This window comes from Aquarana catesbeiana, linkage group LG02, assembly GCF_042186555.1.
Source record: "Aquarana catesbeiana isolate 2022-GZ linkage group LG02, ASM4218655v1, whole genome shotgun sequence".
NCBI classification, from domain to species: Eukaryota; Metazoa; Chordata; class Amphibia; order Anura; family Ranidae; genus Aquarana; species Aquarana catesbeiana.
In genome coordinates this window covers 382928529-382955300 of record NC_133325.1, presented here as the reverse complement: position 1 = coordinate 382955300, position 26772 = coordinate 382928529, and the positions used below count along the sequence as shown (strand labels likewise).

The 26772-nt window shown below is 41.8% G+C and overlaps 1 protein-coding gene across 6 annotated transcripts in view; it reads right to left on the bottom strand.

The window, feature by feature from the left end:
* Positions 1-26772, bottom strand: part of RPH3AL (rabphilin 3A like (without C2 domains)) — a 290823-nt gene that overhangs the window by 150418 nt on the left and 113633 nt on the right. For all 6 annotated transcript variants that reach the window (XM_073615154.1, XM_073615153.1, XM_073615156.1 and 3 more), the window contains 2 exons: positions 22272-22401; positions 9304-9390 (listed from right to left, as the gene is read on the bottom strand). In XM_073615154.1, coding sequence (XP_073471255.1) covers positions 9304-9390; positions 22272-22401 — 217 coding nt within the window. The remainder of the gene's footprint in view (positions 1-9303; positions 9391-22271; positions 22402-26772) is intronic.

Here is a 26772-nt window from a genome sequence, read left to right as displayed (position 1 = left end):
TTATAACGAAGAGATGACAGTAATTGTTGGCAGCCTTGACAAAAAAGGTGGTTATCTGTCAAGTTGTTTCTATTTTTACAATGTAGAGAATCTGACTTATTTCTTGCAGGCTTTCAAAAAATATTTTCCAAAGTACAAATTATATTTTTGTTCATCTCTAAACTTTGCACAGTATAAATTTAAACTAAATGTAAATACATATATTCCTCATTTAAAGCACTGTTAGCTAAAAATTAGATTACTTTATGAAAATATAGCCTTTTCACAGCCATCTCAGATGTGTCGACTGTTTCACACAAAATGCATACAAGTAATATTTATCAGTTTTGTGAAACAATGACCAGGCCCTCCGGCCAGGAATAAAAAAATTCCTCTGGTCCCAGCCAAATTCCCGGCCCAAGAGGCAAGTGCTAAAAAAGCGTGTTCTATGGTGCAGTGACCGTGGTGCCTCAAACCAAAGTGACTCTCACTCACAGTGATTTTTTGGCACCCCTGGACTGCCACTCCAGGGGCACATACTCCATAGGCTTTCAGGACCAACCCTGACCAAATATATATACCCTGGCTAAAATATATATCTTATACTCACAAGTTTGTACCTCCTGTTCTGACCGTTACAATCACAATTGTGGACATGTGAAGCCCAATCGATCACTCTTCCGGGATAAGCGTTGGAGAAGTGCATGCATTCTCAACCTCGCACATGCGCGATTCACCAGCGGCCATAACGTCGATTGTTTCTAAAGTTGCCATAACAACGGGTGGCGACGGAGGAAGGTCCCGCCCCTTTGTTATAGCAACTGCCTTAAATTGCATCATTTCCTGTCGGGAAATAACACGATTTTTGCTCACGGTACTGCCCACAGACTCCTGGGAAATGATGACTCACATTTCCCAGGAGCACAGGCGGAGGGAGGAAGTGACGTGGAGCTCTGTGGACCAGGAAGTGGCAGATTAGGAGGACTACATAGCAAAAGGGTGTTTCTGTCAAGTATAAAAAAAAACATTTTCAGGGTGGAAATCCGCTTTAAATCTCCTTTCCTCCAGAAGTAATAACCAAAGAGCTCCACAATCTAGTTAGAAATAAAACTGGCTGCCCAGGCCATCTCACTGCTCAAACAAAGGTAGTCTGGCCTTAACCGCATGCCAACCAGCCGCCGCAGTTGTACTGCGGCAGAATGGCACGGCTGGGCAAAAAGATGTCATGTAACGTCGCTTCACCCTGTGGCCACTAGGGGGCACGCGCGTATGAACAGACGATCTGTTATCTTCCCTGCACAGTCTCCCACCTCCTTCAGTTAGAACACAAACTAGGACATACTTAACCCGTTCACTGACCCCTAGTGTTAACCCCTTCACTGCCAGTGACATTTTTACAGTAATCAATGCATTTTTAAATCGCACTGATCGCTGTATTAATGCCAATGGTCCCAAAAATGTGTTAAAATTGTCCGACGTGTCCGCCATAATGTCGCAGTTATGATAAAAATCACAGATCACCGCCATTACTAGTAAAAAGAAAATTAATAATAAAAATGCTATAAATCCCCTATTTTGTAGATGCTATAACTTTTGCGCAAACCAGTCAATATACGCTTATTGCGATTTTTTTTACCAAAAATATGTAGAAGAATACATATTAGCCTAAACTGAAGAAAAATAGTTTTTTTTTACATGTTTGGGGGATATTTATTATAGCAAAAAGCAAAAAAAAATGTGTTTTTTTTCAAAATTGTCGCTTTTTTTGTTTATAGTGCAAAAAATAAAAAACGCAGAGGGGATCAAATACCACCAAAAGAAAGCTCTATTTGTGGGAAAAAAAGGACATAAATTTTGTTTGGGTGCAACGTCGCACGACTGTGCAATTGTCAGTTAAAACGACACAGTGTTGAATCGCAAAAAGTGCTCTGGTCAGGAAGGGGGTAAAATCTTCCGGGGCTGAAGCTGTTAAACAAAGTTGTATATATATTTATTCAACTCAACTGTCAAATCCTTAGACTCATATAAGGGTCAAGGAAAAATCCAATACTCAGACAGATATGGTCTTTTCTGCAACCAGCTTTTCCTACCCACCTATTATGTCACTGAAAAGATATAAAGCAAGAGTGTTGCTTTGGGATTGTGTTGATAGGCAAATGCAGCTTGCTTTCAGGTACATACATTTTAGGTCAATAAAGACGAGTTAGGCTTTAAGCTCTTTGATGGGCACTACCCTGGAAATAATTGGCATGTTTTCCCCCCTTTTCTCTACCACTGCAGTTTGACCGTTGTCCTCTGCCGAAGAACATCTACCACAATAAGGCAGAGTATGGGGGTGATTTACTAAAACTGCACAATGCAAAATCTGGTGCAGCTGTGCATGGTAGCCAATTAGCGTCTAACTTCAGCTTGTTCAATTAAGCTGCGCCAAATAAAACCTGGAAGCTGATTGGTTTCTATGCAGTGCTGCACCTGATTGTGCACTCTCCAATTTTAGAGTTGAAAATGTTTTTATTGGTAGAAATAAACATTACATCAGGAATACTTGACATATGACATATCACTTATAGGAAAGCGGCAACAAGTGCGCCAAATGGCTATAGCCTACAGCGGCGCTTGCGCCTAAAGGTTTCATAAATAGACTTGGATTCAATTTAAATCAAACAATAGTAGATCAAGAGGTACACTCTCCAGTTTTAGTAAATAAACCTCCATGTTTTTTGACTCAAGTGGTATCTTTGAGGGGATGTAGGCAATGAGACTCTAGGGGACAGCAGCTCCCTTGATGTTGTGCAAGGACCTCTAGTAATTTGACTTACATGGCAGTGGAAAGTTATCCAAAGTAAAGCAACAGCATCAAAGCTAACAACACAAAGGTTTAGCCGAAAAATAACTTGTACTCTACAGAGCATTGTAAGCAGAATCAAACCTATAAGTTCTTCAAAATCTCAGCTGTGCTGTTGACCTCTACATAATTACAGTACAAACTTTGCTCATAAAATAGAGTCTCCCAGCTATAACAGGCCAGTATTATTCTAGCAATGCATCAAATAGATGTTGCTCTATTGTACACATTCATCTAGAAGAATTCACAACCTTTAAGTTCAAACTGGCAATTATATACTGATAAACTGTCAGCCTGTGCATTACTTATAAAATTAGATATCTGTAATGTCTCTACCATGAAGCAGTTTTAATTCATTATGAACACACCATTAGTTATACATCTTCATATATATGAAGAACTCATCTCCATTTAAATGTATTTCCCAAGCTACTCATTTCAACATACTAATTCATGCTCAGATGATGCTCTGGGGCATTTTAGATCTAAATGCTTGCCTTTAAATTAATGCTATTTTTTGTTGTCTATTAGGGAAATGGACTAAGATACTTTGCATAGTGCTAATTTTAGAAAAGATTCTGGATATAGATTTGATGCCAATCAGATTGGCACAATAAAGTCTACATGTTTTATACATTCTTTATAGCTATATTTACACATAAAACAAATACCTAGCATATGAATATTTTCTTTTATATTTTTGTAAAGTCCTGTCATCTAGCAAGATTTGTGATCAGTTCATATGGTATTTATCTTAGCTGGCCAAACACCAGTAGAAATTTGTTTGAAAATCTTTGTTTTTAGAACTTTCATTTGATTTTCTACTAGTTAGTGGGTTCAAATCAATGATCATTTTAAAACTGCAGTGACCAAAAAAATTCGTAGGAGCAGGATGGAAATTTTTGGACCAGAGATTTGGGGCCTTCGGAGGGGCATTCGGATTGTTTTTTAGTGATTTGTTAGCAGAGGTGTTTTGTTAATGGGTAGGGGGGCCCTGACAAGAAGCATGCTGATAGGAAGAGAAAGCAAAGTGACAGAGAGAGGAGTTAATTACTGTGCTGATTCTCCTTTCATTGTCCAGGGTCAGAATTACCTGTGCTCAGATGTAGTGGGTTGAATATTGCTTGCTATCATACTGAGGACATCTAGTGGCAGAAAGAAAGTACTGCTTGGGGAAATCTGTTTTAATGTTGGATATTTCAGCAAATGCTTGCTTTAATATTTTATCCTTTGATGAGCTATTCATTTTTTATCTGATCATTTTGACCAGGGATCTGATTTATGAAGTTAAAACAAATATTTTTTTTGTATTATTTCAATTAAGAAGATACAGAAAGGTGTTCAACATTAATCCCAAAATAAAATGAATCACGATTGCTTTTACTTTTAGCAGTGAAAGCACAGTTCACATCTCTATGTCAGCCCTGTGACAGCAGAAGCCCCAAAATCCACTGCTGCCATCAATATGTGACAATGGCACTCCCAGCCTCAACCTGCACAGAGATGTTCCATCTTGTGGGACAATCCAAGTGCCAGCACACAGAGTGATCATCACTGGTGATAGTTTACAAACAATAGCTGCCACTGCGTGAGAGCCATATTTGGACAATGATGTTACCACTGCTGCTACCCCTTCCTTTATATAGCTCATAAAAGCTTGGGTCATTGTGGGTTTCTTTCAGGGAGTCGGCGGTGGCAAACATTGAGATTGACGATTTATGACCAACTTCTTTGGGGATTTTTAATTGTTATAATAAAGAACTTGTCAAACGTTTGGGTGGTTATTTTTCTACTTTTTTTTGTGAATGAGTGGGTCATGCTTACTCTCGTGGGGGGACCCCCCCCCCCTCCCATGTTGAGGACATATAGCCTGGTATGGTTAATGGAGGAGGGTCACAAGCTTGTTCCCTCCCTTGCTTGGCCAGCCAGGCTGCATGCTCGGATTAAAGGTCTGGTATGGATTTTTAGGGGCTCTCCTACACTTTTTTGTTTAAGGTTTCCCTTAAAAATCTATACCGGATTCAAAGGGGTTGATTTACTAAAGATAAATAGACTGTGCATTTTGCAAAGTGCAGTTGCGCCAGAGCTTAGTAAAGGAGCAGAAGCTCTGCTGACTTCCATTATCCAATCATGTGTAGCATCCTCTAGTGTGTGCTATAAGTAGTGTAGGATGTGTTTGAGTTTAGAGTAGGTACATCTTAGTTTAGCTCAGGGCTTAGCCTGAGCTATGGAATCTGGGTCAGAGTTCAGGGAAGTTTAGGGCTGGGTGACTCATCCTTACAGCTCCTCTGGTGCCTCCCCCTGTTTCTGGGACTCTGAAGAATATTCTAGAGCTAGTGGGCAGAGGTTAGGAGGAGCTGCCTTAAATATTTATGATGCCTTGGCTAATCCCCAGTAAAGGGCTGGCAGGGGGCAGAGCTTACCTCATAAATAGACGTGAGCCATGCCAGCAGGGCAGCCAGGTAGAAAATGGAGATACAGTGCTGAGGCTGTCGGTGGCCCTCAGGGGTGCCCCTACTCTGAAGGGGGTGTTCTGCCTTGGGCCGGGGCTCAGGTGCTAGAATGATCCTGCCATAACGAACAGAAGGAGGCCCTTCCTGGAGGCACAGGAGCAAGAGAGGACACCATGAGCAGATTAGCACTGCTGCGGACTAACAGAAGGGGAGACTGCCACATGTAGCCAGTCTTCCTGAAGACAGTGGTGTGCTTAAGTCTTCAACCTTTCCTGGGAGTCCGTCAGGAGGACTAGTGTGGGAGTTAGCCTGGAGGGCTAGTGAAAGAGGCAAATGCAACCAGGTGGGTTGGCAGTGCCTGAAGAGGTGGTGCTGGGATCAGTAGCCACAGAGGGGGAGTATAAACAGTTTCACTGTATTTTTGCTACACCACAAGGGACTACTAGTTCCTGCCTATAAAGGGCAATTTCTAAATCTGACTGAGAGCCTGTCAGATCAACTAGCAGTGATTCAGCTAGAGCAAGCAAGCATGTGCAGTAGGAAAGAAGAGGAGACTGTATATAGACTGTATAGGAAGATGTCCCTGAAGTTGTTGCTGTAGTCAAGTGGGCATCCCATAACCTCTCATCCCTATCCAAGTTGTTAACACTCAATAAAAAACAAAAAAATATGGACTATTCTCTGACTCTGGAGTGCCCGTGAAAATGCGGGGGGTTTTTTTATTTTCTTTGCACGTGATTGGGTACTCTTTGCAAAGTGAAGCTTTACCTCATTTACTATGCTCTGAAACAACTGCACTTGCAGAGGGAAACTGCACTTTGAAAAGTGCACAGTCTATTTGCCTTTACTAAATCAACCCCAAAGGGTCTGTGTGCTGTTTTTTCTTTAAAAAAAATAAATAACAAAATAAAAGCAAGGAGAGAGAGGTAATTTGCATGCAATTTAAAACTCTTTTTTTCCTTTGACTAGCGCTTGCTCAGTTCAGTCCTGTCAGCACCGGTGGTCCGCCATGGCTACCAATTCCCTCTGGCTGTGGATCCTCCCCTCTGCTTGACCATAAGGTGGGAAGCTGGATTTCTCTACATGACACGGCTGTTCCTGGTTTCTGGTCAGAGTCCAAGATGTAAGTGTGATACTCTTTCGCCTAGGCTCCTCCTCATCTTGACAAGTCAGTGTTGATGAGGGGCCGAGGGCAAGCTGACACTTTTACCAGGCAACCAGGAGAGACAGATGCCACTGCTGCTGGGGTAGAGGGCCATAGCTCAGGGACACCACTGGCTGTCAGATTGGAACTTTACAAAAAGTCTGCTTATCCACCCTTACTCACATTTTTTGCTGGGAGGAGATGGGGCAGGTAAGAAAATCCTGCACAGTCCCAGTCTGACAGTTCCGATCCAGGAGCAGGAGCTGGAGGGGAGAGAGAGCACAGGCCACACCTCCTCCTGACTCTATTCTGATCTCATGATTCGGCTTGTCACTTACTATTGCTAAGCTTACAGCTTATAGAACAAGAACTCTCCTCATGCCACCCCCCCCCCCCCACCTCACATGATACCACAGTGCCGGGGGCAGCTGCTCCTCCTTGTCTGGGCCCTAACCCCGGGATAAATGGATATTGTCTAAAAACATTCGCTATGTGCATTCTTCTTGAATCTCTGTGTATTTCTTTCAGATCTGTGCAGTAATCCAGTGCGAATCGTTGCTTCTATGCAGTAGCTTCCTGAAATAAAGACTGGTCACTGCTGCTCTCTCTCCTTGTGCAGGATGACTGGTCTTGTCTTCACCCCCTCATGTAGTTTTTGTGCAGGCAGCCTGTTGTGGGTGCAGACTGATAGGTCCCTCTCACAGTTTTGCACAAGCTATGTATAGCACTGAGATGATGTCACTGCTTCCTTTACATAGTAATGTCTGTGTTTCTCTGGGTATTTAGTGCATGCAAAGTGGATTTACATCCTTTGTGTCTATTGAGGAATATGTCTAAATAAAAGTTTTTGTGTCCGGAGTTCAGCTTGAACCACTTGCGGACAACCCACCATACATATACTGCGGCAGGGTGGCTGCTCTGTGCCAGACACTTCTGGGTCTGGGGCACGCGCCGCCGGCGACCCGCTCCCCTTGCAATCAGCGGCAAGTACCGCAGATTCATCCACCGACACCCACTGATTTCCAGTACACAGGCATAACAGCAATCTGCCTATGTAAACAAAAACATAAACAAGTAAAAGGCATAAATCACTAGCTCTAATATAACCCAAAAAAAGTCCATAAATGAGTCCATATTACATAAGATGAGAGATAGGGTCTGTACACTCAGGGCTGCCACCAAGTAGGAATAGAAGCCAAATTCCAGCGAAGCGGAGAATAAACAAGGAAGAGAGGCGCCTTTAAGTGTAGAAGTTTAAAAACACTTTAATAGTAACAGACAAATGACAACTCACATGGGTGAAAATAAAAAAGCACACGTCTGTAGGTAAAGCATCCAGGAAGCAAGATGGGTGACCGAGTCACGGTTCCTCCAATTCCCCACTGGTCTTGGAATGGAGTATGGCAGGCACATCTGTGTGTGGATATCCTGAGAGGGTAAGGGCGGTGAGCCGTCAGATGCCCTCGTTTGTGGCGCTGCAGAGTATGAAGTCCTTGCTGGAAACTGCTGGTGGTAGATACGGCCGTGCGGTGATAGTCCCAAAATGAGGCTTGGAGTGCATGAAGCAGAGCGGTGTAGGGCAATGACGTCACTAAGATGCTTGATAAAGGAGTGCGGTTGCCACAACACACACAGCGTGCTTGCTCAGAAACGAGTCGCATCTTAGTGACTTCATTGCCCTACGCTGCTCTGCTTCATGTACTCCAAGCCTCATTTTGGGACTATCACCGACGACCGTATCTACCACCATCAGTTTCCAGTGAGGACTCCATGCCCTGTTGCACCACGAGCGAGGGCATCTGATGGCTCACCGCACTTACCCTCTCAGATGTGCCTGCCATACTCCATCCCAAGACCAGTGGAGAATTGGAGGAACCTTGACTCGGTCACCCATCTTGTTTCTTGGATGCTTTATTTACAAATGTGCCCTTTTTTATCTTCACCCATACTGTTAAAGTGGTTTTAAACTTCTACACTTAGAGGCACCTCTCTTCCTTGTTTATGCCTATGTAAACAAGGGAGATTGCTGTTCTGTCAGAAGGGAAGGTATTGATCCTGTGTTCCTGCAATGCAGGAACATGGATCAATGCCTTCCCCTAGTCAAAGCACCTCCCACACAGTGAGAACGCACAGGCTAGGCACACAGTTAACACTTTGATCGCCCCTGATGTAAACCCCTTCCCAGCCAGTGTCATTAGTACAGTGACAGTGCATATTTTTGTTGTGTCACTGGTCCCCAAAAAACATCAAAAGTGTCAGTTAGGGGTCTGATTTGTCCGCTGCAATATCACAGTCCCGCTTTAAGTCGCTGATCGCTGACATTACTAATTAAAAAAATGTTTTTTTTAAATAAATGAATATTTAATATATCCCATATCCCATTTAATATATCCCATAGGTTGTAGACGCTATAATATCCCATATTTCTGTAGACGCTTTTGCGCAAACCAATCAATATATGCTTATTGGGATTTTATTTTTTTACCAAAAATATGTAGCATAATACATATTTCCTAAACTGACATTTTTTATTGGTTATGTCTTATAGCAGAAAGTAAAAAATATTTTTTTTTCAAAATTGTTTATAGCGCAAAAAATAAAAACTGCAGAGGTGATCAAATAGCACCAAAATGAAGGGGGGTAAATTTTCCAGAGGTCAAGTGGTTACGCACAGCTGGGCATACTATTTCTTTTTACTGCTGTGATAGTTTGATAAAATTTCCAATTTTACAGGGATAACAAAATATGATTTTCCAGTTACAAGCCTTGGCATTTTTTTACCATCAAGTACATGCTGTAATAAAGTTAATAGAAAAGCATTTTTTGTTTGTTATGGGATGAAACAAACGGTGTAAAAAACATAAGGCGAACACTCAATTTACCTCTCTCTTCTCACTACAGATTTTACAGAGCCATGTGGGTCGCTTCAGGCTGCCAACAGTTTCAATTCCACATTTAGTGCAGACTTTCTGTGGGAGAAAGAAACAGATCAGTGCACTTTTAGCTTGTCTATTTTTATACTCCAGATTTAGTTATTTCCTAAAGGTCTTTACTTGATTTAAGGAGACTGGTGGGATGCAGAGACGTTGCAATAAAAAGGTCTTGCCTAATTTAAATATTCTCTTCCTGTGTAGCTTTGTAGGGCTACTTTTCCTTATAACTACCTTTCATGTAATGGCCAGCTTTCTTTAATTAATCGGCACAGACATTTTACAGATTTCACTTTTTTATTCTCTGTGCAGAATGTTTTTATGATGATAAAACAGTAATAAAAAATAGTTTCTCATTGTACGGCATTTAATTTAAATAACAAAAATGATCTGCTTTGAGTTGGTACATACTTTGTTTTTGTGTGCTTTTTCTCATGCTGCTCCCACAACACAAAATCATACTTGCAGGTTAAAGTAAATGTACATGATTTTTTTCTGTTGTTTCTGAAGTTAAAGTGGAGTTCCACCCACTTTTACAACTCTTCAGCATCCCTCACTAAACTGTGCACTGTAAACAAATTGGATATTTTTAAATTTTTTTTCTCAGCACTTACTGTATATCTGCTGTATTCATTTTTCACTTCCTCCTCCCTGGCCGTGGCCCATCGCATCATTTCCTGTTTGCAATGCTTTCTGGGAAGGGGCGGCAACTTCCTCTGACACTGCCGCTGCTATGGAAACCTGACCTGAAACCTATTACACTGCTTGTGCTGCACTGAGCATGTGCGAGATCTGCAAGGATGAGATCCAGGAAGAAATACAGTCTGGCTTCAGATGCCCAGACTTAAGATGGCCATGGCCTGCTGTAAGTTTATAAAATAACAAACTACTGCTATAAACTAACAAAACAGACCTTAGTTTACAGACTAACTTTACTAGAATACAATAAGCTTGTGTATTATGGGGGTATTTTTATTTAAAAAGTATAATTTCGGCCGGAACACCACTTTAACTGAGAATCAGATTAAATTCTAAACATGTTACATCTGTATCTAGGGTGTACCCACATCCCATGAGCACACCCTTCTCTCCATGACAGTTGGAGCGTGTTCCTCTCCCCCACAGCCAAGAGCACATTTAAAATCAGCACAGCTGTGCAAAGCTCTACTCGTTCACAGGGATTTGTGGATCTGCATCCATTCATTCACAGTGATCTGTGAATGAGTAATCTATAAGTACCATCTTCCACCGTGACAGACAGATTGTAGTTCTCAGTGGACTACGAGTGAGCAGATCAGCTACAGAGATCACAATGAAAGGTTCTAGAAGACACTTGCAAAGTCACTGGGAACAAGAGGGTCCAGAGCTGCAGGAACCTTAGAATCTTTCAGAAAGTCATAGACACTAGGAAATTCATGGGAACACTGGAGATCCTGGGGCTAGAAACACTAGCTGTTGCTCAAGCCATGCCTGAGGGATTGAGCCCAGCTAATCTAGCAAGGGAGATGATCTGGCTGAGCTGGGACTGGACATGTAGTTGATTTAATCAAATGCAGGTGAATTTCCAGTCTTGAATATGTCTTTCAGACAATAGGTACCAGCAGCACCTTGCATGTCAAAACTATGGAACTACATGTCTGCTGTTCTGTGGGAATACAAGTGACAAGTCAGCAGTTAACCTGCCAATGTATGACAATTGGAGACTTTTATCCCTCCAAGGTTAACACAATGGTTGTACACACCTACTAAAGAAGCAGACAAAAGTGAGGAAGAAGCTTTTCATGATCTGTTGCAAAGAGCCTTAGAAGACAGGCGATTCAGTTCGCATTTGCAGCGCTCTATAAATATTTCATTCATTCATTCACATCTCCAGTTATGATGTAATACTCCTCATTGGCGATTTTAATTCACAAAACTGCCATCTACCTCCAGGTTTAGAAGCATATAGATGGTGCCTATGGATCAGCTAAACAAATGAATGACAATGGGGAATCCCTACTTTTTTTCTGTAATATGAATACAATTTGCATTGGAAATACACACTTTCTACGTGAGGCCATCCACAAGAAGACCTGAAGATCACCTGATGGAGTCCTGAACAATGAATTAGACTATGTTTGCATTAATAGACATTGGCACTTAGCACTGATGGATGTGAGGATGTACTGTGGAGCAGATCCTGGGTCCAATTACCATCTCCTATAATGCTCCCCCAAACTTGGTTTCAGACAGAAGCAAGATTGTCAGCACGCCCATTCATAGGTGATGGAGAAGTTGAAGAAATTTGAAGACAATTAACTCAACTTGAGAAATCTGTGATTTCCTGATGATCTACGGACTCCTTCAATCAAGTAGTTAGGCATAGCGCAGAGAAGGAACTTGGACAATGCAGAGAAACACAAAAAGAATGCTGTATACAAAACAGGACATGGATTCTAACTGATGAAAAAAAATTAGGCCAAATGCCAAGACAAGGCTAAATCAGAAAAAGAGAAAGGAATAGGGACAGCCAAATACTGAGGTCTAAGTAAGAAATGTAAACAAATCTGCAAGTCTGACAAAAAAGATTTGTTTGAATGTAAAGGTACTGAAACACAAGAAGCCACAAGCAAAAACAACCGATAAACCCTCTACTGCGTAGTTTGTGAACTAACACGAACAAGTAGTAGCTCAAATGCTCTGATAAAACATACAGTAAGAACGAATGGATTTGTATTAGCCAACAACAACAAGATATTTGATGGACTGAACATTTCAGATAGACCTTAAGCCAACCAACACCAAAGTATCTTTTGACTTAAGTGTCCCTGCAGCTAATCTAAGGTTGATATGAGTATGATTATAATCAAAGAAACGGGAAAGGTGATTAGAAACCTGAAAAACAACAAGGCTTCAGTATCATAGGAAATTGTGGGTGAGGTGCTAAAATATGAAGGCCGGTCAATATTGATAACCCTTATTAGAATATTCAATGAATGCTGGCAACACAGCATATTCCTTGTGACTAGAGGAAAGGTATCATCGTAAATCCCCCTTCTGATTGCAACAACTATTGGTGCATTACTCTACTTTAAGTACCAGGCAGATCAAAAAAATTTTAATCTAATCTTAAAAATGTCAAAAATAGTGATGGCGGGTAGGAAAATGTTAATCCGGGGCATGCCCTGGCCATCAGAGAAACATGGCTGTTTTTCTCACTACAAGGACTAGGCGTGAGGGTTTGGGGATTTCTTTCCTGCTATTTCAGAAAAAACCTGGCATGAAAAAGTTGTTACTGGAGACTAGGGATGAGCCGAATACCCCACGGTTCGGTTCGCACCAGAACCTGCGAACGGACCAAAAGTTTGCGCTAAAGTGCTAATTTTAAAGGCTAATATGCAAGTTATTGTCCTAAAAAGGGTTTGGGGACCCTGGTCCTGCCCCAGGGGACATGTATCAATGCAATAAAAAAGTTGTAAAAACATCCGTTTTTTCTGGAGCAGTGATTTTAATGATGCTTAAAGTGAAAAAAAAAGTGAAATATTCCTTTAACTATCGTACCTGGGGGTGTCTATAGTATGGCTGTAAAGTGGCATGTGTTTCCCATGCTTTGGGTCTTGTATGGATATTTAAAAAAAAAAAATTAAAAAAAGGAAAGGCGTGGGGCCCCCAGGCCCTATATACTCTGAACAGCAGTATACAGGCGGTGCAAACAAGACAGGGACTGTAGGTTTGTTGTTAAGTAGAATTTGTAATTTTGAACTGGTACATTTTTAAAGTGTAGCTCCAGCCAAAAAATATATTTTTAAGCTTTTTGGAAAACATAGGGAAGGGTTATCACCCCTGTAACATTTGTTTTGCTGTCTGTGCACCTCTTCAGAAGATTTCACCTCACTTTCTGTCCCAATGACAAACGTTATTTGAAAATTTGGGGTTTTTAATGAAACAAGGATTGGTGATAAAGCATCAGTGGAGAGGAGACATGTTTTTCCCATATTAACTCTTACAGAAGAGAATTTCCTTTCCTAGGGGTAGATTTCATCTCACTTCCTGTTGTGTGGCAGAATCACCACTAGTAGAATTTTGGAGGCGTGGTGGCGGAACAACCTCCAACACAACTGCACCCTGTCCTGCATCCTTCCCAGCTGCCGGAAGAGTCACCCAGTGCGCGGTGAAAGATAGGAAACGTCCCTGTCCATGCCTGCTGGACCATGAGTCAGCAGTAATATGTACCTTACCGCTGACCGCCCTGTCCAGCGAGGCCAAGACATTGCCTTCAACATGCCGGTAGAGACCTGGAATCGCCTTCTGTGAGAAAAAGTGGCATTTGGGAACCTGCCACTGAGGAACCGCACATTCCACAAACTCATGGAAGGGGGCAGAGTCTACCAACTGAAAAAGCAGCAGTTGAAGTGCTAGCAATTTAGCCAAGCTAGCATTCAACCGCTGGGCATGTGGATGGCTGGGAGTGAACTTCTTTCGGTGGTGCAGCATCTGGGGCAGGGAAATTTGCCTGGTACAATCTGACGTTGGTGTATCGATAGCAGATTGCCCGCAAATACTTGGCTGTGACACACCTAATTCTACACCTTCATTCCTCTCATTGCAGGTTTCAGAGTGGACTGAAGTTATAGTGGGGTTGGAGATCCCAGCTGATGAGGAGCAAGAAGAGGTCTGCTTTGTCCTTGGTGTGGGTCTTTTAGGTATGCTTGCCAATGAACTGCATGGCAGGTCGGCATATGTCTGGTCAAGCATGTGGTGCCCAAGTGGGTGATGTTTTGGCCACGCGAGATACGTTTGAGACATATAGCAAATAGCAGCGGTGCGATCTGATGCACTCAAAAAGGCCCACACCAAAGAACTTTTGGAATAACGCGCAGAGACAGCAGCGCCCTGCACATGCAGAGCTCTGCGGTGTGATGCAGTCGGTGTGCTGTCTTCACATAGCTTTAGGTGGACACAGTACACTAACTGTAAATACTGCATCTGCCTGTGGTACTAATAGGATCAGAAGAACAGCAATTGTCTTCAGGTAGCTTTAGGTGCACACTGTGCAGAGGACACAGTACACTAACTGTAAATACTGCAGCTGCCTGCCTGTGGTATTAATAGGATCAGAAGAACAGCAATTGTCTTCAGGTAGCTTTAGGTGCACACTGTGCAGAGTATACAGTACACTAACTGTAAATACTGCAGCCGCCTGCCTGTGGTATTAATAGGATCAGAACACCAGCAATTGTCTTCAGGTAGCTTTAGGTGCACACTGTGCAGAGGACACAGTACACTAACTGTAAATACTGAAGCTGCCTGCCTGTGGTATTAATAGGATCAGAACACCAGCAATTGTCTTCAGCATAGGCGTGCGCACAGGGTGTGCGGGTGTGCCTGGGTACACCCTAATGCCCATGCACATCCCTGGGCTTTTTTGCTGGCAGGATCTCCATTCTGGCACCTCTGCTGATGGACAATGGGAATGCTGCGGCTATGCGTGTGGGACTGTTTTTTATTTGGCTGTAAAACTCCTGTGAGTGCAGACACTAAACGCGGTGTGAGCAGGCAAGAGGCCACATTTTCCGATGCTACTTCTATAGTTCCGGCTACTGCATCCCTGACAGCTGAATATCACTCCGCCGCCTGCTGTCAGGGATGCTATAGCCACAACTATAGAGGTAGCATCGGAGCTGAATTAACCCCACTGTTTTTAAACAAGATCTGCCCGCTGCCACCGCAGGGCTTCCAGTCCACCACTGCCCTTTGTCAGCAACAAGTATTTGCCAGGACCGTCCCAGGCAGAGGAGAAGGAGATAGCTTTTTCCTCCCTGCTCCGCCTCCGAGTGCCCCGCTTCCCAGCTTCCGCCCGGCAGTGCCGACAACGCAATAACCTGAGGTAAGGAGGATGCGCCGGGACTCAGGAAATGTCACTGGTAAGGGGGGAGTTGGGAGCACAGACTTTAGCAGTGTGTGTGTGTGTGTGTGTGCGCGGCTCTGCAGCAGGCAGGGAGAGAGGGAGTTGTAGTGCTTTTCATCTATCCTCTGAATTCTTTCATTTGTTGTATTGAACAGCTAGTAAGAAGTGTGTATTACTGTTCACATGTTCAGGGATGTTCTTCTCATCACATGAATATAAGCCAACATGCTCTTTGGTTCCCAGTCACTACGCAATGTTCTGTACCTGAAGTCCAGGATATGTCATGGGTAATCTACCCCTAGTACAGCCGTGTTAACTTAATGGCATCCTATTGTAGTAATAGCCTTACAAGGGCCTAATTAGAGGGTATAAGTACATATCCTGTGTAAATATCATCACATCTCCTGCAGGGAATAAATATTGACCCCCCTGTCTCGGGGATTAGTAAGTCATTCTCTGGTAAATGTGGCTGCTAATTGCACATTCATACTTTCTTAGGTTGAATTACTCAGTCGGCAGATGCTGCCAAGCACAACTGTTCATTAAATAGGATTTAAATATTAACTTGAACTTATATATTTATTTTTACCAAAAAAAAAAAAAAAAGTCATATTATATATATGTGTATATATATATATATATATATATATATATATATATATATATACATATATACACACACACACACACAGTATCTCACGAAAGTGAGTACACCCCTCACATTTTTGTAAATATTTTATTATATCTTTTCATGTGACAACACTGAAGAAATCACACTTTGCTACAATGTAAAGTAGTGAGAGTACAGCTTGTATAACAGTGTAAATTTGCTGTCCCCTCAAAATAACTCAACACACAGCCATTAATGTCTAAAGCGCTGGCAACAAAAGTGAGTACACCCCTAAGTGAAAATATCAAAATTGGGCCCATGAAGCCATTTTCCCTCCCTGTCATGTGACTCGTTACAAGGTCTCAGGTGTGAATGGGGAGCAGGTGTGTTAAATTTGGTGTTATCACTCTCACTCTCTCATACTGGTCACTGGAAGTTCAACATGGCACCTCATGGCAAAGAACTCTCTGAGGATCTGAAAAAAAGAATTGTTGCTCCACATAAAGATGGCCCAAGCTATAAGAATATTGCCAAGACCCTGAAACTGAGCTGCAGCATGGTTTAATAGGACAGGTTCCACTCAGAACAGGCCTCGCCATGGTTGACCAGAGATGTTGAGTGCATGTGCTTGGCATCATATCCAGAGGTTGTCTTTGGGAAATAGATGTTTGAATGCTGGCAGCATTGCTGCAGAAGTTGAAGGGGTGGGGGGTCAGCCTGTCAGTGCTCAGACCATATGCCACATACTGCATCAAATTGGTCTGCATGGCTGTCGTCCCAGAAGGAAGCCTCTTCTAAAGTAGATGCACAAGAAAGCCCGCAAACAGTTTGCTGAAGACAAGCAGACTAAGAACATAGATTACTGGAACCATGTCCTGTGGTCTGATGAGACCAAGATAAACTTATTTTGTTCAGATAGTGTCAAGCATGTGTGGTGGCAACCAGGTGAGGAGTACAGAGACAAGTGTGTCTTGCCTACAGTCGAGCATGGTGGTGGGAGTGTCTGGGTCTGGGGCTGCATGAGTGCTGCCGGTACAGGGGAGCTACAGTTCATTGAGGGAACCATGAATGCCAACATGTACTGTGACATACTGAAGCCGCGCATGATCCCCTCCCTTCGGAGACTGGGCCGCAGGGCAGTATTCCAACATGATAACAACCATAAACACACCTCCTATATATTGATTGTACTTATTCTTATATGGTTTCTGGTTTTTTATATATTTATATCATTTTACATCATTTACCTTTGTACTACTACCTCTAGCAGCATAGTTTTTTTTTTTTTTTTTTAAGAACAGCGCAGCACCAATTTTTACATACCTTATTTCTATTGCTGTATGGGCTGAGTTTGACCTATATTTCGGTGCTTGCAGCAGTTCAGTGTTCATTGCCCTTCGTTTACATGGTAGCGCAGTTATAACTATACATTTCAGTAACACCTCCAAGACGACCAATGCCTTGCTAAAGGAGTTGAGGGTAAAGGTGATGGACTGGCAAAGCATGTCTCCAGACTACGTATATGGTGGTGTTCTGCGCTTAGGACGGGCTTGTGACTGAACTGCAGCCCCCCAGATAAAGAAAGCCCCAAAGGTGCGATCCAGTAGTTATAAAATCTGAATTAGGGGATTGGCGCTGTTCACTAGTATGAGATAAAGAGATCCACTATAAACAAACTGCTACTCCAAGGAAAACATTTTACCCCAATTATAAATGAATGAAAAATGTAGCACAGTGTAAATGCTGTTAGAAAAATAAAAATAAGTGCTAGGAATGGTCAAAAAAATGTGCAGACTACCCAAAGTAAAAAAGAATATAATACATAAAAGATATGTAAAAAATGGAACTCCAAACCATGAGTGATCAGTTAAGTGTGTGTAGAAAGTGGTTGTCAGAGTCCACTGAGAATGAATGATGTTTAGGCAATAAAAAGTGCAATAAAAAATATAAGTAAGTTATACCTAAGAGTGGGGGCAAACACACTTTTGCCCACTATAAATAAGTGTGTATACTAGTGTAGCCAAATATTGAAAAAAAAAAAAAAAAAAAAAAAAAAAAGTGTTGAAAAAAAGTGAAAAAACACAAAACAAAAATAAAAATAAAAAAACAAAAAAACAAAAAAACATAGGAAAAAAACAAAGTCCAGGTAACCACAAAAATGTTATCAAAAAGCAACACAAAAACAACAAGTGCCGTGAATATTAATTCTGTCGTTCAGTAAAACAGTTCTAGTGCAACAGGCTAGTGCATCTTCAGAGGTTACAGGTAAGTCCGTCCCAATAGTTGTATACTGTCCAGGGTGGAGTCCCCTCTAGTGCCCCCACTCACCAGAGCGCCCAACCCCTGCAGGGGTAATGAGCATGTAGATCCAAATCTGATGATCCAATCGATCGGTGTCCCCCTCACCACCTATTATCACTTGTGTCACCAGATCGTTCTCAGAGGACATCCATCCGGAACAGTTATCATGTGCAGGGAGAAGAGAAGAGCCTCATAGTGTAATTCCGAAAGTAAATTTATTAAACTTAAGCTCACAACAGGAATAAATAAAATCCGAAGATTAAAACAAATAGAAACAAATGGCACTCTGCCGGCTGACTCCACGTGAGAAGCCGCAGACAGAGCAGTGTGAGCGGCGTGCGTTCCACAGCCGTCTGCCGATGCCGGAAGTGCAGGACAACAACGAAAGGATAAAAAGACGTATGCGTACCAAGAGACCACGCCTTACGCGTTTCGTCATCAAGACGTCATCTGAGGCGCGTCTCCAGACTAAACCCTATTGAGCATCTGTGGGGCATCCTCAAACAGAAGGTGGAGGAGCGCAAGGTCTCTAACATCCACCAGCTCCTTGATGTCATCATGGAAGAGTGGGAGAGGACTCCAGTGGCAACCTGTGAAGCTCTGGTGAACTCCATGCCCAAGAGGGTTAAGGCATTGCTGAAAAATAATGGTGGCCACACAAAATTTTTAGACTTTGGGCCAAATGTGGACATTTTCACTTAGGGGTGTACTCACTTTTGTTGCCAGCGGTTTAGACATTAATGGCTGTGTGTTGAGTTATTTTGAGGGGGCAGCAAATTTACACTGTTATACAAGCTGTACACTCACTACTTAACATTGTATCAAAGTGTCATTTCTTTAGTGTTCTTTGGTGTACTCACTTTTGTGAGATACTGTGTATATATATATATATCTATATATTTTGTGTAAAACTAAATATATATATATCACATATACAATTAAAACTATATGAACCCTGGCTTTTCAGCAAAAAAGTATGTAATTATATATATACGCACTTTTTTGCTGACAAGCCAGGGTTCATATAGTTTAATTGTATATGTAATATATTTATTTTTACAATATATATATATATATATATATATATATATATATATATATATATATATATATATATATATATATATATATATATATACACACACACACACACACACACACACACACACACACACACACGTGTGTTTGAGCTTTGGTTTGAGGTGCACACCCTAATGCAATAGGCTGCGCACGCCTATGGTCTTCAGGTAGCTTTAGGTGCACACTGTGCAGAAGACACAGTACACTAACTGTAAATACTGCAGCTGCCTGCCTGTGGTATTAATAGGATCAGAACATCAGCAATTGTCTTCAGGTAGCTTTAGGTGCACACTGTGCAGAAGATACAGTACACTAACTGTAAATACTGCAGCTGCCTGCCTGTGGTATTAATAGGAACAGAACACCAGCAATTGTCTTCAGGTAGCTTTAAGTGCACACTGTGCAGAGGACACAGTACACTAACTGTAAATACTGCAGCTGCCTGCCTGTGGTACCAATAGGATCAGAAGAACAGCAATTGTCTTCAGGTAGCTTTAGGTGCACACTCTGCAGAGGACACAGTATACTAACTGTAAATACTGCAGCTGCCTGCCTGTGATATTAATAGGATCAGAAGAACACCAGCAATTTTCTTCAGATAGCTTTAGGTGCACACTGTGCAAAGGACACAGTACACTAACTGTAAATACTGTAAATACTGTAAAAACACCTGCCTGCCTGTGAGTATATTAGGAAGAGAATAACAGGAACGGATCTAGCTAAACTGAATACAGTGTTTATATATATACACACACACACACACAACACCTAGGATGCATATATATATATACACACAATACACTAAGTGCAGATAACTGACTCGCCTGCCTACTCTAACTTAAATCAAATGACACTGTCTCTCTGTCTATCTCTCTCTCTGCCGCCGCAGCACACTACACAAGGCCGCCATGCAGGCGGCCTTATATAGTGTGGGGCGTGTACTAAACCCCCTGAGCCATAATTGGCCAAAGCCACCCTGGCTTTGGCCAATTACGGCTCTCTGTACAGACGTCACTGTGATTGGCCAAGCATGTGGGTCATAGTGCATGCTTGGCCAATCATCAGCCAGCAATGCACTGCGATGCCGCAATGAATTATGGGCAGTGACGTGCCACTCGAATTTGGCGTGAAAGGCCCATAACGTTCGCAATTCGACGAACAATCGAACGGCCATGTTTGAATCGAACATGGGTTTGACTCGAACTCGAAGCTCATCCCTACTGGAGACGTAGGGTGTTGGCAAGTGCTGCTTTAAGTTTCAAGGGGGTGGGCAGCCTATGGGTGTAAGATTGTATGCCTAATTTTTGCTGCTATCTGACCTCCCCCTTGTCTTTAGAGAAAGACTCACAGGAAAGAACTAACAAGGACAAATAGGGGATTGATCTCCCACTGAATGTGGAGGCCCCAAAATTCCAATTGGGTCCCACGTTTGAACGAACATTATTTTTACTCAGTTTTTATTGCCAGCCTGCTTATGGGGGGGGAAATGAAATATCATTTATAACAAAAAGAATATCTGCACATTTTTAACAAGAATGAAAATATGTAAAATCTATGATTGTGAATATAAATATGTTAATGTGGGACTGCCTAGGACATGAACTGCAGGAAGGGGGCAGTTTTCAACAGTTCTTCACCATGTAGTCATCAGTAGTGCAATATCCTCCACATATAACTCCCCAGAACCCATTCTCATCCCATTATTACATAGGGTGAGGAGTTTGAGGAGGAAGTGGAAGGGAAGTAGAGAAAGGAGGAAGTGGAGAACAGGAGGAAGGGCTTTTTTTTCAAATAGGGTAATATTCCCCACATATTATCTGCAGTTTGGTTCTGAACAGATTTGTCTCTCAGCACCATCAAAAGGTCAGGTTTCTGCCCTTTCTATCTTGTTTCAGAGATCATTGGACTCTCGCTCTTTGATTAAGACCTTTGTACAGGGAGTCTCCTATGCAGCTCCCCCGGTTTGTTCCCCTATGTCTCAGTGGGATCTAAAGTCTTTTTAATCCATTAGAGACATTTCTCTTGCTACTCTCTACTCTTTCTACTCTCACTTCCAAGGTGGTATTCCCTGTAGCCATCACCTCAGCAATGTGAGTGCCTTTGCTTGATAGAAATTGGCTAGCATCAGGACAGTATATGAGTGCTTGAATATAATCAAATATATAGAAACAAAGCAGATTTTATCTTGCACTAAAAATATTAATATATTATCTGAGAGACAATAGCCAGAAATATTGTTCATTAGCTGGACAGTATATAAGCAGTTTGGTAGGGCTGCAATCCAAGATGGAGTGATGTGACAGGGTTTTATCTTGAAATATAAATGAGATTAGATTGCATTTGACAATTTGACAATAGTTACAAATGTTTTACAGTGGCTGCAAAAATAAGTACCAAAATTTGCCCCTAGATACTTCAATAACTCATAACTCAAACCCAATTAGATTCGCTCATCCCTATAATCAAGTCTATAACAGAGAATTATTTCACAGCATTGTCAGTGATAAAACATCTAAAACTACTACAGTACTGTTATCAGAACTACTACTGTTATCAGAACTGAACCTTGAGTAGCTGACCAGGAATCCACTTATATCGAGATCCTCCACAGTGATACTGATGTTCATAAATGCATGGCCTATGTAACTAATGGCCTCTTCTCGGTCCCTCGCCAGCGCTCCTGGCTCATCCCCTCTGTCCAATTCCCCCCATGGGAATCCGCTTCCCATAGGGGCACTTATGCGTGCTCCCTCCTGAGCCCTGCTGCTGCGTCCATTGACACAGAATGCGAGACTCAGCCCCGTCCCCAGCTCCCTCGTCACTGCCTTTGATTGACAGTACTGGGAGCCAATGGCTCCTCATGCCCCACCAAAGCCAGTGAGACCCAGAAGTGAGGGGAGAGAAGGCGGGGAGGGGGGTGAGGGGGGATGCTAGTGCCTAAACATTTTCTACCTTAATGCAAGGAATGCATTAAGGTAAAAGAAATGTTTAGGCTTTAGAACCACTTTATGTAAAAAAGTCTTAAAAAATATTTTATATTACCTTCTTACAGTCTTGACAGAAGACAGAAGTTGTGCCCAATAATCCAAGGTGCTCTCCACAAAGCAAACACTGTGACATCCCATTTCCCATCACATTTTTCCGCATGTTTTCTAATCTCTCCACAAGGCGCCTGCAAGCAAAAGGAATAAATTCATCATCATAATGGATTTGATAGATGCTGATATCTTCCTACACGTAATGCTGATAACTGCAATCCTAGCTTGTTTTCACTGCTGCTGGGAGCTGGAGTGGTTTACTAAAGAATAGTATACCCAGATTCAAAAGAATACCATCTGTACTGCAGCACATAAAACATGCACAAAATAACTGAACAGAAAACGTACCCAACGTCATCAAATATTTTGCCAAGTTGAAAAAAACAGCAAAATATTATTTTGCCTAGAGTAATTAAAAAAAGTTAGGCTTATCTAATAAAGGGAATTATTAAATCTTAAAAAAATGTTGTGACCTATTTTATAACTGCTATGGCAATTACCAGTATGACTATTTTTTTTACATTTTATAAATACAGCCTTCACTAGGTCTAACTACACATCCTAAAGTGGCCATAGACAGAGAGATGTCTACCTTAAAACATATATGAATTTCCATATTTGAGAACACTGCACCCACTACAATGTACAGTTTCTGTCTGGCATCATAGTGCCAGCCAGACCACGGGAGCGTTCATCGCAAGCAGACCTCTTTTGTTTTCTCTTTTTTCGGGTGCGGTGGGCGTCGCGATTGATAAAAATCTACATTGGGGGGGGGCATTGTTTTTTATTTTTTAATAAAGGATTTGTCAAAAACTTGTTTACTAACTTTTTTGGTGAATGGGTGCGCATTAATTGGTGCGCACATGTTAAAGGGTGCTTCCAGATTTGGATAAACCCCCACCTGCAGACCCCCACAATCACAGCCCAGGGTTGTAGGCAAGAGACCCTTGTCCCTATCAATATGGGGATAGGTGCCCCAAAGCATACCCCCATGTTGAGAGCATATGATCTGGTATGGTATGCCTGGATAAGGGACTGGTAGGGATTTTGGGGGGACCCTACAATGTTTTCTTTTTAATTTTGGTGTGGGGTTCACCTCAAAATAGGGACTGGGGGGACCCCACTTTTTTTTTTCTTTTTTTTTCAGCAGGGGAAACCCATTGAGTGGGGAAACCCATTGACAGCTGATGACTCATCGGTTGTTAAGGACACTATGGCCAGCTTCCTGACCCCGCTCCTTAACAAACAGCTTATACTGCACCCTGACTGGGCAAAGCATTGCCCAATCAGAGCGCATAATGCACTGTGCAGTGAAGTGCATTGCAGGGCATTCAGTGGAGTGAACACGTGCCGAACAACCTGCAAATTTGGGTGTTAGACCAACAGCCAATGTTCGGCCCGAACTCATGCTCGGCCTGAACCGTTTGCCCAACACTACTGTGTGTATATATATATATATATATATATATATATATATATATATACACACATATATACACACACACACACACATACACAGTGCTGGGACAAGGCCATTTGGTGCCCAGGGCGAAGGTGGCAAACTGCCACCCCCCGTTTTTAAGAAAGAATAAATGTCATTTCAAAACAAGAATATACTTAAAACAATACAAATTCAATTAGGTTTAATGCGATAGAAACAGAGTTCACTCACACATCACAGCGCCCCTTTACATCAGGTGTCCCCATCACAGCACTAATTTACATCAGGTGTTCCCATCACAGAGCCCCTTTACATCAGGTGTCCCCATCACAGTGCCCCTTTACATCAGGTGTCCCCATCACAGCACCCCTTTACATCAGGTGTCCCCATCACAGCACTAATTTACATCAGGTGTCCCCATCACAGCGCCCCTTTACATCAGGTGTCCCCATCACAGTGCCCCTTTACATCAGGTGTCCCCATCACAGCACCCCTTTACATCAGGTGTCCCCATCACAGCACTAATTTACATCAGGTGTCCCCATCACTGCGCCCCTTTACATCAGGTGTCCCCATCACAGTGCTCCTTTACATCAGGCATTCCTGTCAGAGTGCCTCCTTACATCAGATGTTCCCATCAGAGTCCCCCTTAACATAAAATGTGCCCATCAGCGTGCCCCTTAACATAAAATAAGGGTCACGCTGATGGGCACATTTTATGTTAAGGGACACTCTAATGGGCACTCCTCTATTCAAAATTCCTTTTGCAGTTGCAAGATGTGTATGGGTTTACATGCATTAACTGCCCATTTCAACCTCCCACCCCTCCCCAACAACATTTCAATGGTATTCAAATAAGGGCTTTGACCTGGTCACCCAACCCTCCATTTCTTATTTTGGAGCCATTCCTTGGTGGATTTGCTAGTATGCTTCTGAAAATTGTGTTGAATGGTCCATTTTTGGTTCAGCTTCAACTTGGACAGCCTCATATTCGCATCAAGCACTTCTGATAAGATGGAGAATTCATAGTGGACTCTACTAAAGGCAAAAACTATGTTTATTTTGGAAGGGAATTTGCAATGTTCAGTGAATGAGGTAAAGCTCTGCAAAAAATATCCAATCAGGTGCAAGAAAAATAATAATATTTTTGCTGTCACATGATTGGATAATGGAAATTGGCAAAGTGAATTTTTACTACATTTGTTAAGCTAAGGTAAATTTCCCTTAGAAAGTACAAATTCCCTTGCAATCAACACCTATGCCATGCAAGCTGTCCAAGGCCTGAAGGAGCAAAGCAACCCCAAACCATACCATTTCCACCACCATGCATCACGGTTGGTATGAGATTTTTCTCCTGAAATTCTGCTTCCTGTTTGTGTCTAACATGTCCCTTCACAGCACATTGTTCTGGAAGGTCTGGTCTTTGTTGATGTATTTTGGGGCAAACTGTAATGTTGCGCTAACGTTTGGACAGCAAAGCCTTTTTTTCCTGGCACACCTCCCATGCAGGTTAAACGGGTGTGATCTCTTTCTGATAGATACATGCATTTTGATACCCATACCCACTATATACTGTATAAATGATGCTTCCAAGACAGAAAGAGCCACCCCTGCCCTGCTTTATGTGTGCTATTCTAATCATCAACATCATGCAGTGGATGGGATGCATACTGGTACCAAACCTATTCAGGGTGTCAGACTTTGGACTGGTTGTATGCTTCTAGTCATTGCAAGAAGAGCATGTAAAGTATTTTCTGACTAAATTTCGATGCCATTTGTAAAATATTAGCTTAGACAAAATGTACGTAAGCGATTAACATGTAATCCCTAAGTAATTAACATGTTGGCAACAGATTATCACAAAAAATATTGATATTAAAAAAAGTATTGCTAAAACAGTATCAGACCATGTATATGGTTTCACTAACACCTGATTAAGCTAAAAGGCATGGAAATCTTCACATGAAATTTACTTTTTGACCAGGAGATGGCACAATTAGACATGTTACTGCTAATAGAAAAATCAAGACGTGCACTTTGCGGCTTTTTTTCCCCAGAAAGGGTTAGACATTATATAGCTGCAACAGAAGTAATTAAACAAAACAACACTCCACTCATAACCAAAGAAAACAAAAAACTGAGTGGAAGATATAGGCTAACGGTTATAAAAGAAGAGATGCAAAAATCAAGAAAATAAAATGTTCTTATACATGATACAGCATTTAGAAATATGTTGTAAATATATTTTAGAGCAAATAATCAGGGATCAGCAAGTAGCTGCATTGTACCAGTATAAACACTCTTTTGATGTCTGTATCCATTATTTTTACTTTTCAGTGTTTATGGTATAACTGAAAGCCTAACTTCAGTTATGAACAGACCAGGAAAAGTAACATTTTTATTGCGGTCTGAGACCCTACTGGAAAGGTTTCCCTCACTTACTGTGCCTGTGACAGCAGGAAATGAAATAAAAGGCAGGGGTTGTCACCAGGGCAGAAGACACAGACAGTTGTAATAAACTAAACAATTTTACTGATAAATATAGTTTTATTGCAGTGTGTCCCCCTACTTGAGATATTTCCTAAGAAGTGATGGGAGCTGAGCTTGAAATATCACTTTTAGGTGACTTGGCTCTTTAACTTTAGACTGTCTGTATATTATGGCCTTCCATGATAAGCAGACAACCTATCATGTAGCATATCAAATGACTGCAATGGAGCAAAATTGTGATATTCACAGCAAAGACATTAAATAATATAAAGTAATGAGTAGATGCTGAAAGGCTGAATTTCTTAAACTGGTCTTTTTACTTTTTTCCCCCTTTCGTACTGCAGTCTTTATCTGCCTGCTAGAGCATATGTAATACATGTCCTCCTGCTGTTTTCTCTTCAAAGTAAATACATGAAAAATGGAACAGTGAGAGTACAACCTCTATGTCATGATTGCGGCCCAGGCACGGAAATGTACTATTCTCATTCCCAAGTGGTGTAAGACACCAGTGTGTCAATCAATTTGTGAGCATATTTGAAAATTGAAATATCTATTTTTGTTGCAGTGACCTATT